At 42.4% G+C, this 17,327-nt stretch overlaps 1 protein-coding gene across 2 annotated transcripts in view; it reads left to right on the top strand.

The window, feature by feature from the left end:
* Positions 1 to 3,087: 3,087 nt before the first annotated feature.
* SYT6 (synaptotagmin 6) overlaps positions 3,088 to 17,327 on the top strand; it is a 258,819-nt gene continuing 244,579 nt past the window's right edge. The window contains exon 1 of one of the 2 annotated variants that reach the window (XM_060231185.1): positions 3,088 to 3,652. In XM_060231185.1, coding sequence (XP_060087168.1) covers positions 3,505 to 3,652 — 148 coding nt within the window. In that variant the 5' untranslated portion in view covers positions 3,088 to 3,504. The remainder of the gene's footprint in view (positions 3,653 to 17,327) is intronic. The other variant, XM_060231184.1, reaches the window with a different exon arrangement.

Genomic DNA, 17,327 nt, shown 5'->3' on the forward strand with positions numbered 1-17,327 from the left:
TATGTGCGCCTTTATTTAAAAAGACTCCAGATGTCCTACTTTCTTTATGGGTGAAAATGTGGGCTCATATAAATACACAAGAATCCCCTGCTTCTTGATTTAATTATCTAGAGAACCTATCATATTTTTTCAGCCCTACTGGTGCTTCTAGAATCATCCTTATTCCAATTTTGCTGCTCCCCTTTTCCAATTGGGTCTCATGAGTTGCACCAATTTCCATTTCTACACAAGGGCTCTTTGATGGTAAAGATATACAAGTTTCATTGTTATTTGTGCATCATTCATGTATATAAATAGAGTATCACAAAGAACTGGTGTGTAAAAATGGCATAAAATAATCCAGTGAACTGGGAGCATGAAAAACAAAAGTGAGAAGAATGAAAAACCTTGTCATTATAACATAAAGAAACTAAAAGGACATATTTATATATTGTAGTAACTAACTAAAAGATAACTTGCTCTTTTCCTTGTACCAGGAGCCTTTGGGAGGAAGATTTTTTTTTTTGAGAAAAGGGCCAAAAAAGGAGTAGTTTTACAGAAAGCTAGAGACATCATAACCCCAACTAATCATCAGAATCTCAACTCCCTGACCTGAAATCTCTCTCTCATCCTCTCCCCTCTCCCATCACTGATTGCAGTGCACACAAGCAAAGGTCAGAAAATGACATAGCAGATGCTGCTTGGCTTCCAAAGGTGCCAGTGTAGCATTTGCCACCCACCACTCATATGCCAGCATGTGTTAGTCTACTCCATTGGTAGCACTGCCTAGAACCAGGAGGTAAGTTTAGCATTTGGCTGCCTGTATTGCCCTGCCCCACAGTTTAGACTTTGTAAGCCAAACCACTGTCATTGTCACTAGCAGGTGCAGCATCAGAGAGATCAGAGTGATAAACAAACAATCTATGGCTTACATAGAATGAAATTCCTCTCCCAAAGACAGTGAGCCAGTAATGTGATTGGGGCAAGCTATGCTTTGGAAAGGAGCAAGAATCTGGTAGCACCTTAAAGACTAACAACATTAGTGGTGGAATATGAGCTTTTGTTAGTTGCTGCACTCTTCTTCAGATACAGTTAGTAGGGACTCACATTCTAGCTGTATCTGAAGAAGTGAGAAGTAACTCATGAAAGCTCATACCCTGCCATGGATGTTGTTATTCTTTAAGGTGATACAAACACTAATAGAAGCAAAAGAAAAGAAAAGAGAATACCTTTGGGCGAGGCTGATGAATTTCTTGGCAGTGGGACTGTTTTATGTGGGGTACATATGAACATCAATGGCTATTAGTATAAATTTCCCCATATTCCTGCATTGTTCTCTGTTATTGTGAACTTTTCCTTACTACCGCTTACCTACCTGACTAAAATGTAAAATGGCCCACAAAAATGGAAAAAAACTCATAGTTTTGGCATTTTACATGGGAAGATGCATACTTATGGGCTTTTTGATGGGCTAATGGGAACTTCTCCTTCTGATCCCTGGTTCTAGCTCCAAGAAACAGGAGTTTTTAGTGTTTGCACTTTACCTTTGTTTGTTTGTTTTGCTTTAAGATGAAGTGTGCTGTTTCTCCTTGCAGGCTTGACCTGGGGGTTTATATTTCCTATCCAAACCACTTGGAAGTGAAGAGTAAGCCTTCAGGCTCAATCCGTTCCTCTTCGACAGCAGAGGAAGATGGTAATGACTCTAATTCTATGTATGCATTTACCTAACCAACTCCAAAAATCCTGGCATTTCCATGCTCAGTCCTAAGAAAGGTTAAGTGAGTCAAGCGGAGCCAGTGCAAGGAATTATGGCTCACTTCACTATATTTCTCATATTGTGGCACTCCTAGCAGAAGTAAGACAAGTAAAATCACAAAGGAATTCTACAGAAATAAAATATCCAGTGTGGTGCAGCAGTAAGAGTGCTTGACTAGGATCAAGGAGATCTACGGTAGATTCAAACCCCCATTCTGCCATGAACCTTGACAGGTGACGTTGGGCCAGCCATTGCGTGCATTCACACTACACTAAATAATGTGTTTCACAACTGGATTTTTACTGTGTAAGAACAGCAAAAATTCAATTGCAAAATGCATTATTTAGTGTGGTGTGAACATACCCATTGTCTCTCAGCCTCATCTGCCTTGCAGGGATGTGAGGATAAAATGGAGAAGGAGAGACACAGTGTATGCTTCCCTGAGCACCTAGGAGGGAGGGATTAAAATGTGCCCAATAAATAAGTAAATAATGCAATGTCACAATGCACACAGTGTATTGTAGAGTGTCATCAGGAGTAGAAAAGGGCTTATAAATCAATTAAAAACACAGAGAGACTGAGAGATAATAAAATGAAATTAAATGAAAATGGAGAGACTGTGAACAAACTTGTTTAATCTATCTATGGCTCTGATCAGGCAAGAAGGAGGTGCTGTTTACATCCACCTGTCATTTGAGGGAGCTGTCATATATTGGAGGATACAATGCTGGGGCAAGGAAAGAGTTTTGTGCTGTACTTCAGCTCTGCAGAGTTGCATGAGCTAGTACCTCTCTACTACCATAGATGCAGCAGGATTTCTCAAGGGGGCACATGTTCCTGGGACCCATGAGAACAGGGCTGCTGCAAGTTACTTGGCTGACCCTCTGTTGCTGGCTGGCAGTCCCCCTCTCGTAGCTTCTCTTCTCCCTTCTCCTTTTCCACACCAGAGTTTCTTTCCGCTGAGTATCATTTTAATTGCCCATTATGTGATCATTGCTCATGCCTGAGAATTGGCGCAACATCAATGCGTGGATTGGTTGCCTGAACTGACTGTGGGAACCCTGACGTGGTACAGTAAATTAAAACAATGATCTAATTACCAAACACAAAATGGGTCTGGCACCCTATTAGCAATCTGCAATTTAGCATGTTAGGGCTGGGATGAGCCAGTAAATAAAACCTGTTCCCTCCCTTGTGCTGGAAACAGCGTGTGCAGGAGCCAATCGTGTTGCTCAGCTTCAGCTCTCTGTTGTGACAAGCTGTTCTGCACCGTAAGGAAGATTGTAATGCTCTTTTTTCCCCCGTGTGCACTGGCTACTTCACTCCTTTGCACATGTAGCTGTAAATCTCTCTTCTGGCACCTGGAAAAGAAGGTAGAGCAATAAAGGGGTTAAAAATTTCTCTGTAATGAGGCTTTGCAACTATGCAAAGAGAGCATGAGATAGAATTGGGGAGGAGGATCGTTGTGCAGAACACGCCTTGGCAGTAAATACAGCTCTTTGGTATCGGATGCAACAAGACAATCAGAAGGCACTGGCTGGTTTGCAGCAAGCTGTGGTTTGGGGAAAGTGGCCAGAGGTTGTCAAGCCCTGAGCCCTGACCACTGCCTCCATCCCTGGGGTCCCTCTTGGGCAGAGAGGCAGCAAGATGACATGAATGCACTAGTGGAGTCCTGGGGTGTGTGACACTGTTGCTGTGATTCTCTCTTCCCCTTTTTGATCTTTCCTAGTCAGCCCAGGTAGTTGGCAAAGGGAGATGTGCTTTGGGAAATGAGTGCTGCTAAAGTGGACAACCAGTGTCAGACAGCAGCTCGGATTGTCACTGACCTCTGCCGTAAGAAGAGTCTACCCAGACTGGACTTGGACACCTGCAAGGAGTTCCTCCTCTTCTCTCCAGACCTCAGTGTCCCTGAGCCAGGTACAGTGCCCCCTGTTCTACAGGGAAGGGCTTTCCTACTATCCCTCTTCACATGATGCTCAAGGGGAAGGAGCTTGTGCAAATGCCCTGCTTGCCACCTTGTACCAGGCATTTGTCTTCATCTCATTTGGTTTCTTGCAGACTTGTGTTGTCAAGGAGTTCTGACTCACAAGAAACCTGTTGAAAACAGTAAGTTCTGCAGGGAAAGCTACAAGACTAGAACTGGAAAGGGAGAGTGTAGCGTGATGCAGAGTTCAGAAAGAGGAAAATGTGCTTCCTGGCACTGAAATGGCAAGCTGCAAGTTGCCTGCTCTAAATAAAATAGTAATCAAAGGAACTGGGAGGAGGGGAGTGGAAAAACATTCTCCCTATGCATTGGAAGAGAATGCATTTGTTGTAATGAAGATATACAGAGATGCCTGTAGCGTACTTTAAAGATAAATGTTCAATGGTTTGTTCTTGATTTAAGCAAGAAAAAGTGTATATCACTCATTAACTGAGTTTAGTTTCTCTAAAAGTGAATGCAATGCAGTGGTGTGGCTAACAGAGGGTTATTTTCAGAGTTTTATAGCTCTGAGATTGGGGGTAGGCTTGACTACCTTAAAAGCAATGTGTCTCCTTTTAACACAAAGTCAAACTGCTCCAATGTTTAGGGGGAGCCATTTTTCCTTTCCTGAAGTGCAGAACCCTGTTTAATATATGTATTTAAATTGGAAGATAAGGAGGATATTGCCTATGGAAACTCTACGTAGCTGGAATTTATTTGTAAGGGAGCAAACAAAAAAGGGTTGTTTTCTTCATGCCCTTCTTGTAAGCCTTGCAGAAGTATTGGCTGGCCACTGCTTGAAAGTGAATGTTGTTGGATCCTATAGATTTGTCATTATGTTCTTAATAGAATGTTTTCTTGGCCACTTTGCAAATAGCCATGAACTCCCCAGGATAAGGGAGAGTTTCTGTCCAGGGTATTCATGCCTATAGTAGTGAATTCTTCATTGCATCCTTTGAAAGCTACACGTCTCATTCATAGTTGCTTAATCTGAATTTTCTTGGCTGTTCAGAGGTTTACTTGAAAATCAACAATCCTTGAACATATGTTCCTGGAAGAGCTATATATATGTATACATGGATCAGAACTGTTTTGTGTTACTTTATGGCTTATGGAGACTTTCCTTGTGGGTCAGCAAATCATTTCCAGGTTCGGAAAGAAAACAAATCCCTGTAATCTCATGATCACAGATTAATTTCTAAAGGGAGAGTGAGAGAGAGTGTGTGTGATTGTCATAGCCTGGATGCTTGTCCAATTGCATGCTTTATCCCCAGGTGCCAAATTCTGAGTTTCCCTCACTAGTATGGGTTCTGTGCTTTGTAGACATTCACTGGCATTTTGTTTTTAGGTGCACATGAAATCAAAACAGATGTGAATTTTGCATTCAGAAACAGGTTGTAGGGCTAAGCCCAGTTTATGAGACAGCTGGACGTACTATGGGACATGGGAAGGGAAATATCTGAAAGAATACAGTTTCCTGGGCAAAAAGTGGAACATTCACCAACTTCGCACTTCAGATTGCTTATTGGAACCCATGTTCTCATTGATTGCTCTCTATCTGCTGGCGATTGGGATGGATGCTGTGACTTCAGCAGGGTACCCTGATTGCTGAGGCTTATGTCTCAGGTAGCTGGTCTCTTGCCTTAGAGGAACTAAATTATCCACTGTTCCCAGCATACTACAAACAGTGCCCTGATTTAGACAAGCTACTTGCCAAGAGCTCCATGTGATATTTGCTGTTTGCTAGGATTTGGTCAACCTCTTGAGCCTTGCTTGACTCCAAAGTATTGCAAGTGCCTCTGAAAAAGCTGGAATGATCCAGAACCTGGTAGATAGAGGAGCACAGATGGAGCTTGATTAGGCTGGAGAAGAGCCAAGTCTGCAGTGAAAAGAGTTACAGGTAGTGGAAACTAGGGAATCTGTGGAGGACTGGTGCTAGGAAGAGTTGTCCAGGGCTTGTTGCCTTGTACATCTCAAGCAGTTCTCACATGCATATGATAAGGTGTGCACCTGCAGTAAGGACTGCACTGGTTAAACTGTGATTATATTATGGAACTTGATTGCCAGAAGGTTGGCATTTTTATGGGAAATGTGGGTTATATGGTACAGAATCTGGAATTCTTGTAGAACCAAGGTTCTGTGCTTTGCTAAGGATCCACTGAGTATGCCTTCTCTCCATTCTTGATGGAGCTTTGACTTGTAAAAGTTTATATCCTGGAAACCTTGTTAGTCTTTAAGGTGCTACTGGACTCGAATCTTTCTGTTCTACTGGAGACCAACATGGCTATCCACCTAAAACTTCTCTCACAGATATTCTTGCATCCCTTCCAAAGGTAAAGATCATATTGCACATTCCTTAGAGATCTGAAATCTCTTTCTTTCATATGGCTCAGAACAAATAGAAGAGATGCTTCCACCAGTGTGAAGCTACTTATGGGAGCACTTGTGGCTGATGAATAGTTGAGACAGTCACTGTCCCATGCAAACTGCCAAGTACACATTGACATGGGACATCTGGGTTGTTCTGCATGGGCACAAAACTATTTAGTATGCCACCAGTCAGCCCATATAAGGATGGTTAGTGATGGCATGAAAAATCTTGTGGCATTGCATATACAGTCTGGTGCTTGTGTCATTGGGAGAAATCAGCTACCATTTTAAAGAACACATAATCTATATCTTATGGTTTATCACATCAGAAGTGTTGGTGCATAATTTGTAGAGTTATAAAGCCTTTCTACCTTTTTAAAGTCCAATATCTATTTATTCACAGCTGTAATATGTCACCTCTTCAGAGACCTGCTCAAGGCAATTCACAGATAAAAACAATACCATAAAATCATAAAAACAACAGCACAAGTTGTCAATATTTAAAAAGCCTGGAGCATTAAAAATGGCATATAACAACTGTTAAGCAATCTAAAAAAATCTGTAAAGCATTCCCTAGGCTAGAAGCTGACCATAAAATGACTAAAAAGGGGGAGGGAGTTAAAAGCCTGAATAAAAAGAATATGACACTTAAAAGACACTAAGATACATACCAGGTGAGCTTCAAGAGCAAGGGCATTCCAAAGCCACCATTGCAAAAAACCTGTCCACAGCTGTTCTCCATCTTACTTCTGCAGGCTGAAGAAGTAGAGGACAGAGAGCAGGGCTTGGGAGGCAGATCTTTTAACCAGTGAGATTGACAGTACAGGAGAAGGCAGCCCTTCAAGTACTTTGCCCCAAACCACTTATGAACTTAAAGATAAAGGCCAGCAATTTATATTCTATGCAAAAAGTAGCCAGTACAGATCTTTCAGCAGAGGGGTCTTTTTGGACAAAGTCCCTTTATCCAACCCCTGACAATAGCCTGGCCATTGTATTGTGGACCTATTTAAGTTTTCAGTTTTCAGAGACAACATGCAGTAGTGTACCATAAAGTTGGTGATCTCTGTCAGATGTTATTTATTTCTCTCTGGTCCCTGATAATCAGCCCTGACCCAAAGCCTACAGGAAAGATTTTCATAGGTTAATATTGGTGACATTTGGATACCTGGCTATATGAAAGAGCCAGCAGGGCAGAAGGAGAACATTAACATAACAAGTGAAATGCAACCAACCAAAAGTTTCCTGGCAGTTTTGTATGATAATAACAGGCTTCCTTCCACCATGCCCTGGTGCTTCCTTGTGTTATCTAAGCTTGCATGCAGCACATTTCCTTTGGGTGACATGCCATGTAGAACAACCTGCATGTGATCAGTGATGACTTCATACTCTGTGCCACACCATCTGCATAAGATGAAACAGAAAGTGAAGTGAATTGGAGTAAGGCAACTTTCAAGGCATGGACTGTTCCGGAATTGCAAGGAATGATGCTCAAGTAATTGCCAAGTTAAAATTGGACACCCAGCAGTTGTCTGAAACATTTATCCTGAAGATCTGAGAACTACTATCAGCCATACCTTTTTGAAAAGGGGGCAAACATTCCAGCTAAAAAAACCTAACATGATGACAGCTCACCCCTCCCCCCACCCCACTTTGGCTGTTTTCATGTTTCTTTTTGCCAATGGCAAACATTAGTTATTTTTCCCTTGGGTGGGTGGGGCATCTCTCAAATTTTAATCTGCATTTGTATGAAGCTGGTGTATATGACAAGTGGTGGCAAAATCATGTTAGTAAAGGGTTTGACTGTGTAATCAAATATAGTTTGGATGTTCCCTGGTTTACAGTGTAATCCTGAAGAGATTTACACCCTTTGTAGCCTGTAGACCTTGAAGGGTGTAACCAGGGCCAGCCTTGGACCGTTAGGCACCCTAGACAAGGCTAACTTCTGGCACCCCCTCCTGCACTTATAATGTCACTGAGTCACATGGGGGTGCTCAATTTGGTGCCCCAGAAGGCTGGTGCCCTAGGCAACCACCTAGTTTGCCTAGTGGCAGGGCTGGTCTTGGCTGTGACTCTGCTGAGGACTGCACTGTTGGAATCTTGGCTCATGTGATTCACATAACATATTTCCAATGTTAAAATCTTACTGACTACATAATATCATTTAACATTATGCATGGAATTTGCTACCTAGCTATGGAGACTATTTGCTTTATTGGACTTATAGTGCAAAGAAGAGCCAGTCAAGAGTGGTGGAAGAATGTGCCATCAAGTTTCAGTGGACTTATGGTGACCTCGTAGGGTTTATAAAGCAAGAAACATTCAGAGTTGGTTTCCCATTGCCGGCCTCAGTGTAGTAGCCCTGGACTTCCTTGGTGGCCAACCCTGCTTAACTTGAGATCCGATGAGATCAGGCTAGCTTGGCCTTGTCTAGGTGAGAGAAAAATCTAGAGTAGTCATGTCAAAATGAAATTCCATTCTCAAAAGAGAGCAGTAGACAGCCATTGGAAAATTTGGCCTCTTCGCAAAAAGGATTAGTTATTTTTAAAAGATATTTTTAAAACCTTTTTAAAACCTCACAAAATTTTTAGTATAGCACTGAGCAAGCTATAAAGATGTGTGAAAAGCAAAACTTCTCCACACTCTGCCATTGCCACTGCTTCCCTTACCTATTGCCTTTTGTTGATTTCTCCTGGCAGAAAAGTTAATTGCATATCCAGCTGTGTCTGTTTTCTAGCTCATTCACTTCCTTTATTTGTCAGTGGTGCATATCTACATATTAACAGGTATATATAGATCTTGGTAAAAGGAAGGGAAAAAATCTAGGAAATAAAAGGATTAACCCCCCCATTGACTTACATTTATTATTTGGCTTGGGATAACATAGTGCTGTGTCCACTGGAGAACTTGTTTTTAATCTGTGTGCATTGCAGATAACTTTGAGAATGCCAGAATCAGGGAGAAGGTGAGGACATATGTCAAACTATTGCATCCTACATCTCCTCTGATGAGTTCAGACAGTATACATGGGTCCCTTATCCCTCACTCTGTCTAACTTGTGAGGTAGGTCAGCTGAAAGAGAATGACTGTCCCAGGGTCATCACTTGAGCTTTATGGTTGAACAGGAGTTTGAACACAGATCCCTCAGGTTCCAGGACTCTAAAAATTAATCCACAACCAACACCCAAAAGTACATTACATTATCTCTGAATGCCTACTAATTCTTCAGTTAATTTGTTAAAATAGTTTTATGCTGTGTTTCTACCAGGTAGTCCCCCTGTGCAAGCACCGGGTTGTTACCGACCCATGGGGTGATGTCACATCAGGATATTTTCACGGGAGACTTTTTACTGGGTGGCTTGCCATTGCCTTCCCCAGTCATCTACACTTTACCCCCAGCAAGCTGGGTACTCATTTTACTGACCTCGGAAGACTTGAAGGCTGAGTCAACCTTGAGCCGACTACCAGAACCCAGCTTCCGACTGGAGCCGCCACCAAAAATAGGGTTGCAAGATCCAAGCTGGGAACTCCTGGAGATTTGGGGATGGAGCCTGGGGAGGACAAAGACCTCAGTGCCATAGAATCTATCCCCAAATTGTCCATTTTCTTCAGGGAGACCACTCTGTGTAATCTGAAGATGAGCTGCAATTCTGAGGGATACCCAGGTCCCACCTGGAGGCTGGGATCCATAACCAAAAAAGAGCAGGTTGATGCTGTGGCTGAATGGACATTTTGAAGGCCTTGGCCCAGACATGGCCCTAGGGGATCTGAGGAGGTGAACAAACTCACAACATATACAAAATTCGGACATTAAAAACAGTGATCAAGGCAAAGTGCCTTGGGACTCGAATATACCCGATCCAGGAAAGACACTTTATATGTTTATGATATATGCATATGATACATAGATCTCAGGCAGACAAAAGACCTTGTGCCTAAGAGCCATCAGCCAACTGTTTAATGTTAGACTGGATTCCTAGTTGCAATGTGCCACAATTTTATCTATTTATTTAAAACCCAGTTTAGGGCCCCAGGGGTCTCAAAGGTAGTGGACAGTAAAAAAAAATATTAAAGCAAACTTTAAAAATATGTTCATGTGGAATAATTAAAGCTAATTAAATAAAGCACAAACCCAAGGGAGGGTCAGACCCATTACACATAGATCTCTGACTGCAGATTTTCAGCACAGTAAGCCTTTAATCTTGAGTTTGGATTCTGTGATGCCTTATGCAGCATTCTTTTTCCACTGGTGTATTTATTCTGTAGCTGAGATTACCCCCCCCCCCCCACTTTTCTAAATTGGGGTGGAATGTCATTGTGTGGAGGGTGGCATTCAAATTTTTTTTTTAATTTACTCAATTGCCCTATAGCTGCTGCACAGTAGCATCCAACAAGCACCTTCCATTTAAACCCTTGTGGTTCAGGTTTTGCACATGCGTTTTTGCATCAGTTCACTGAATGAAAGGGAACAGAAAGAAATGCAGGCAAAGGGGGGAAATCCCTAATGTTGAAATTGACAAAAAAAAAATTTTAACAGACAAGCTCCATTTTCCACATTGAGTGCACTAGGGGATTCTCTGCTGTGTTATCAGCCACTGTGAAAAATTAGAGTCACATGAAATCATAGTATGGGGAAACATGTTGAGTGCAGAATGTATGATAGAACCCACTGACACTGGCATTGCAACCTGTGGTTGCTGGCAACATGTGTGTGTGCACGCATGTGTGCCTGTGTAAAGTTAGCTGCAACTCCACCACACTTTGCACAGGGCTGCAGTTTGTATGGGGGAAGAGTTCTCTGGCAGAAGCTCTGGAGAGCTTTTTTAGTCTTGTGCCACTAAATTTAAAAAAAAGAATTTGGGGGGATTTTTACTGATGTCCCATTAATTTTTCAAGGGAATCTGTATACTTTTGAATTGCCTTTGGCTTGGAAGTGAAACAAGGGGAAAATCAGCACAAAAGCACTGTGACCAGAAAATGAAAACAGTGACCAGAAAGTCTGAACACTAAAGGGAGGAAAATCAATGCAGAGGGACAAAGAAAACCTGATGGGGCATGCACGGTGAAAATGAGGGGAAACATCTGTGCATAATAGGCCTCAGTGAGGTAATGTGAAACAAAACATATGTATTCACCTGCTAGTGGAAGACACTAATCTCCCTGGGGAGGGAATTCCATAATTTCATTGCCATGACTGAGAACTCCCTTTCTTGGGTTGCCACCCAGCTAGTGTCAGATGGCAAGGGGACCAAAAGAAAATGACCACAGTGATCAGGTAGGTTCATTTGGGAGTTTGCTGGCCCCAAGCTGTATAGGGCTGAAAAGGTCAATACCAGCACCTAGAACTGGACCTGAAAGTGAATTGGTGCCAATGTAGGTAGAACAAGACTGGAGTGGTATGGTCCCTACTATCCACTGGAGTCAACATTCTGTATTAATTGTAGCTTCTGGACACTCTTCAAAAGCAACCCCTCATATGGCATATTGCAGTAGTCTAATGCAGATGCTACCAGGCATATATCAAAGCGGCAAGATTTTTTTTCTTTGCCCAGGGAAGGCTGCATTTGGTTTACCAGCCAAAGGCACTCATAGTCACCACTGTTGCCTTCTTATCCAAGATGAGGCTACCCCTCCAAGTTACAAACCTGCTCTTTTAGAGAGTGCGGGTCTATCCAGAACAGAAGACACCTCAGTTCCAGAATCAGTCCTTCCCCCTACCAGTAGTGCCTCCTTTTTGTTTGGATTAAATTTCTTTTTAATAGGCTCATACATCCCCAAACCACCTCCAGCTCTGGTTCACAGTGTTCTTGAGATCTGCTAGATATGTGAGATGGAGCTGACTATCATCCTCATACTTCAGATAAGCCCCCCATGCAGCTTCATGTAAATGTCAAAAATTATGGAGGACAATAAGGAACCCTGTGAGCCACATAGGACAGAGTTCAAGGGGCCCAGCAGAAGTCTCCGGCACCTACCACTTCGAGGTAGGACTGAAAACATCGCGGAATAGTGCCTTCCAATTCTAACCCTTAAAGTGGTTCAGAAAGATACCATGAACCGTAGTATCGGAAGACACTAAGAGGTTCAGGAGAATCAACAGGGTCACACTCCATCCATCTTCAGGGATAGCAAATCCACTATGGTGACCAAGATTATTTCAGTTCCATACCTAGGACTGAAACCTGACTAGAAAAGATTCAAACACCCCACTTTGTCCAGGAATTCTTGGAGTTGCAAGCCACCACTTCTTCAACTGTTTTTCTCAATAATGCTCCATTTGAGTCTGGACAATAGTTATTCAAATCCCCCAGATCCAGAGTAATTTCTACAGCAGCAGACACAGCACTGTCTGTTTTAAGTCAGGGGCAACCATCCCTTCTCTTAAGGAGGCATTTACTTTCTCCTGGCCCTAGTCAGCCAGCCATGGCAGATTAAGCAACCAGGGTGACAGGTGGTAGGTAGACGTCAAAAAATCCAGTCTGCATCCTCAGACTGAATAAACTAAAAGGTACCCAGAAGTGGCAGGAACATTTGGGGCATTGAGATGGGCAAATCAGTGTAGCACAATGCTGTGATGTCACTTCTGCCTATAAACCTAGAACACTGCATTGTGTGATGTCACTTCTGAGTTTGCAGTCAGAAGTGATGCTGTAGCATTGCACAATGCTATTTCCCCCTCCCAATTTCCCCTGCCACTGAACTGAACACCAGTGGGGGATGAGGAGCACCACGAAGTGTTTGGTGGGCATACATCAATTCTAGATCCCGTCACTGTGACTTGGTACAGATGCAAGAGGTACAGGTACATTGGTACAGATGCAAGAGATTTTATCCAAAATGTTGAACATACAGTTCACAGTGGGACCAGGGAAGAAATCTGTGCCTCCAAGTGCAAGCTATATCACCACTTATCAGCCCTTTCCTGTTTCCTTCTGTCAGTGCATCTGGGATATGCAATTAAATGAAAACAAGAAAACTCAGAGTGGTGTCAGGTGATCATGCTTTCCAAGCAATGGTGCCCTTGGGGCTGATCTTTGGGCCCCCAGTTAATAAGATCAGCAGGAAAGCCCCTGGGGCAGACTGTTGTTCCACTTTTGAAATATGAATTCACATGGGGGAAGGAATAAGAGCATTATGTTAATTTACAGAGTTTTCAAAGCAAGAGGCCCAGAGCTAGTTTGCCATTGCCTGCCTCTGCATATAGACCCTGGTATTCCTTGGTGGTCTTTCATCCAAATACAAACTAGGGCTGACCCTGCTCAGCTTTTGCAATCTCATGAGATCAAGCTAGCCTGGGCTGTCCAGGTCAGGGTAGCATTAAGTTTACAGGCTAAAACTTCTTAATGGCACCAGCAATTTGCAAGAGGGGGATGAATCTGAGTGATTTCTGACAGTCTGGGCAGTTTAATTCGGGGGGAGGGGAGAGAGATGAAAGGGGGAAATGTCTGGTGCAATGCAGACAAAATGAGAGCTCAGTCTGCTGTTTGTCAAAACACAGAAGAAAAAGAAAAAAGACTCAAAGAAATGGGAAGCTAAGAAGTTTTGAGCAAAATGCAACACATTCACACACTGACAATTTATCAGGAAGACTAAGAATTCAGGGTGGGATTTTTATGTGGACTTGCTACACCCAAGCTGCTTTCTGCAGCAACTGCAAGATGCCTCTGATAACATTCTGCCAAAAAGATGAACGAGGGCTGTGTTCTAGTGGTCTTTTATCAGATGTATGTGATCAATGATGCAACTGGATGTGAATGACTGGGCTGGGCTGGCAGATGCCTTCTTGTGCATGCAGGGGAAGAAAATGTGGCTTATCCATTAGTGAAGGTTTCAGCCTATCTTTGGTAGATTCTCCCACTCCAAATATGCTATCATATAAAATATGGTATGATTTTTAAAAATGTGCAGCCGTCGCTTTTCAGGAGCAAGCATTGGTTGATAAGAGCATAATTTTTGTAAACTTATGATGAATAGCAATGAAAACAATATATTTGCTTATTAAAATATATTAGCTGCCAGGGCTGGTGCACAGCAAGTAAAATAACGTAACACAATCCAAAGAAAGTGTCTGCACATGTGAAAGACCAGATAAAGCCCAGCCAGTTACAAAAAACAGCAATATTTTAAAACGTCTGGAGAACAGAAATGATTTAACATAGCATTAAAATCTTAGTAGATTTGCTGTCTTAACAATATGTTTAACTGTGGCAATTGCTTCATAGTTCTGTTATTCCTTCTTCATCCCTCATGTGACATAGATTATGATGCCTTCCTCCTATTTTACAGACCAGGGAACTAAAGCAAACGTGGCCTGCACAATTATTGAATTGAGTGATGTATTTATTAACAATATTTAGCCCACTCTTCAATGCTATACAGCATGCCTCACAATAGAGAGTAAATCAATATAATGCAAGAACAATGAATAAAAGGACTGAAAAAACAGCATATTAAAAGCACCAAAATAACTGTATTGATTTTTTTAAAGAAACCAAAACCTGACAGCATTATAAATCAATCAATCATTCATTTAGTAACAGTAGTGAGTAGATGAATGTTGAACTCCAAAGGCTTGACAAAAGCAGGGAAGGATTCCCCAGTTAGCAAACCACAGGCAAAGATAGGCAAGAAGAACCTTCTTCAGCTGGGTATTCCATGTTGTTCACAGCACTGCTGCTGAAAATGCCTATCCATTGTAGTTCTGAAGGACAAAGCACAAAGGAAAGGACCACCCCAGAAGATTTTAGTGTCTAGGTAGCCATTTATGGGGGAAGGCAGTACTTTAGATTTTCCAAAACCAGCTACTGAGAAGCCAAGAAAATGCTTGAGCCACTGTTGCCCCCCCCCATCACCCAGGCCTTTGTCTTTATGAGGTTATGAACTTTTATCTTTGTCAGGCCATCCCACTCAAATGCTGTTCCATGGAAATCTGAGACCGTCCAGCATTTCACACAAACTTTTCAGGACTCTTACTTGGGGCATTCTTCAGTAGTTCATTCTTGCATGTTTCTACAGTTTCCTGTTGGTGTACGGCTTAATGTTTGCCACAGAAATAGTTTGTTGTTCTGCTTGTTTAACTCTGTGCATAGCCATTTATCATAGCTGCTCAGAACCTGGAATCAGAGAGAGAAGAAACTTGGTGTGTAAAGTGAATTAGGCTTTGCTGCTGTAAAACATGCAGCAAAGATGATAAACTCCAGCCTGTAATTAAAAAAAAGAGGTTGGTACTGTAATGGAGCAGCAGCAGTTGGCAGGTCTGTGTCTAATGGGCTACCTGTTGTTGTGGAGATAAGATTGACTGTGTCTCTAATAACAATGGGTATTGAGCTATTTCTCTCCCACAGTTTGATATATGTGGAGCAAATCTATTAAGAAAGGAATAAATCAAAAAGTGTTTTCAGTAGCTGAATGTATTGATCTATCTGTTTTAAGAGTTTACAGGCCTCATCAGATGCATCACTGCAATTTTAAGTGCTGAACTGGCACTTCTCTGCAAATGAGCAAACTGAGTGTAGTGTACTTGGAAGTGGCATGCTATACTTTTGGAATGGTGTGTTCTAACACAGTGGGATGACTGTAGGTTGCTAGCCAGCTGGTGACCCCTGGGAGACTGGCAGGGGTGAGACTTACTGTAATGGCCATCTTCCAAGGCAACAATGTCTGGAAGTGACATTACTGTACTGTAGAGTGCTCTAGGATTGACACAAACATAAACCATAGAGTTCAGATGATTCCTAGAGTGTCCCATGATGCAGTGATGTCCTTCTGGCCACATTGCTGGAGGTGATGTTGTGCTATCAGAAGACTACCATTTTGCTCCCTCAACCCCCACCCCCAGCAGTGGGGAAAATGGCAACTCTAGTTAGTTTGTTATTGCAGTTCTAAATAAATGACTTGGTTATAAATCTCACTGGTTTCAGTGACACTTAATTCCATAGGTATGCTTAAGATCAGTATGTGTAAACTATTAGAATGCAGCAGGAAATGGCCAAGGATCCTTTTGTTACTTCTGTATGCATTCAAGTGGCCTCTTTACACATTATGGAATACACAGGTTAGGGATGTGTCCTGTGTAAAATTTGCCTCTTTTCCCACATTGGTGATTCCCAGTTGAGATTATGACTATGGTATGCATAGATAAGGGACTTCAGACTCCCCAGCAGAAATTCATTTGCATATTAGGCCACCCCCCTGATGCCAAGGCAGCCAGAACTGCATTCCTGCTCAAAAAAAGCCCTGCCCTCATGTATTCCTTTATAGGTTTTCCCATCAGGCCAAATGTTATATCACAAAAATGGCATGGGGGAGAAAGAATGAAGCTATGTCTCTGTGTGCACCACAGTCACTATCTGAATAGGGAAGCTGAGAAGCCACAACTCATATCTGTTGCACAAGATACAGCGTGAGGACCCTGGATCATCCTGTGTACTCTATGATGTGTAAAGAGGATGGTGATGCGCACTTAAAAAAACCTGCTCTGGTATTATTTGGATTCAGATTTCAGGAACAGGTTTCATATAAGTGTTCTGGAGTATTTGGGTCTCCCCACATCATTTTGGAATTCTGATTTGGGTTTGGAAATTTTCCAGATCTATTATTCTGTATAGGAGGACTCTTTCCAGAGGGCTAGAATGACTGTTTATCAACCAATTTACACCAAAACTATGGAAAATCCAGTCCTCCTTATCCCCTAAATGCCCCATCAGTTCCAAGAAGACTGAGTCTTCTTGAACAAGGTGCCCCCAGCTATCTTACTTGTCTCCATTGTTTGCTATGGGCAGAGAATCCATGCTTTCTCCAGGTTAAAGAAGCCAGTATCCAAACACAACAGCAACAACTGGCCAAAAGTCTCCAAATGCAAATAGAACCAACAAGTCCAACAGAACCAAGTCAAACCAGAGAATCTCAGCAGAACATGGGGCAATGTGGCAAGCCCAATACAACACTTGTCAAACCAGAGTATCCAAACCAAACTAAGCTGGTAAGCCAGTACCTAAACAGTCAGCCAGATGTGTCAAGACACTGATACAATAATAATTATCATATTGCAGTGTGTGTAGTATAGCTAGGAGACCCTAAAATTGTCTGGCAGTGAGAAGTTCTAGCTCTTTTAGCATTATGCACCACTAGGTGGCATTTCAGAGAGGGTTTGTCTCTGGTATTCCTTGGAGATTGGCATCCAAATACCAGCCAGGGTCAACCCTGCTTTTAGTTTCCAAAATCTGGAGATCAGATTAGCATGGGCTATCCAGGGCAGGGCAA

The sequence above is a fragment of the Heteronotia binoei genome, chromosome 2 (assembly GCF_032191835.1).
Source record: "Heteronotia binoei isolate CCM8104 ecotype False Entrance Well chromosome 2, APGP_CSIRO_Hbin_v1, whole genome shotgun sequence".
NCBI lineage: Eukaryota > Metazoa > Chordata > Lepidosauria > Squamata > Gekkonidae > Heteronotia > Heteronotia binoei.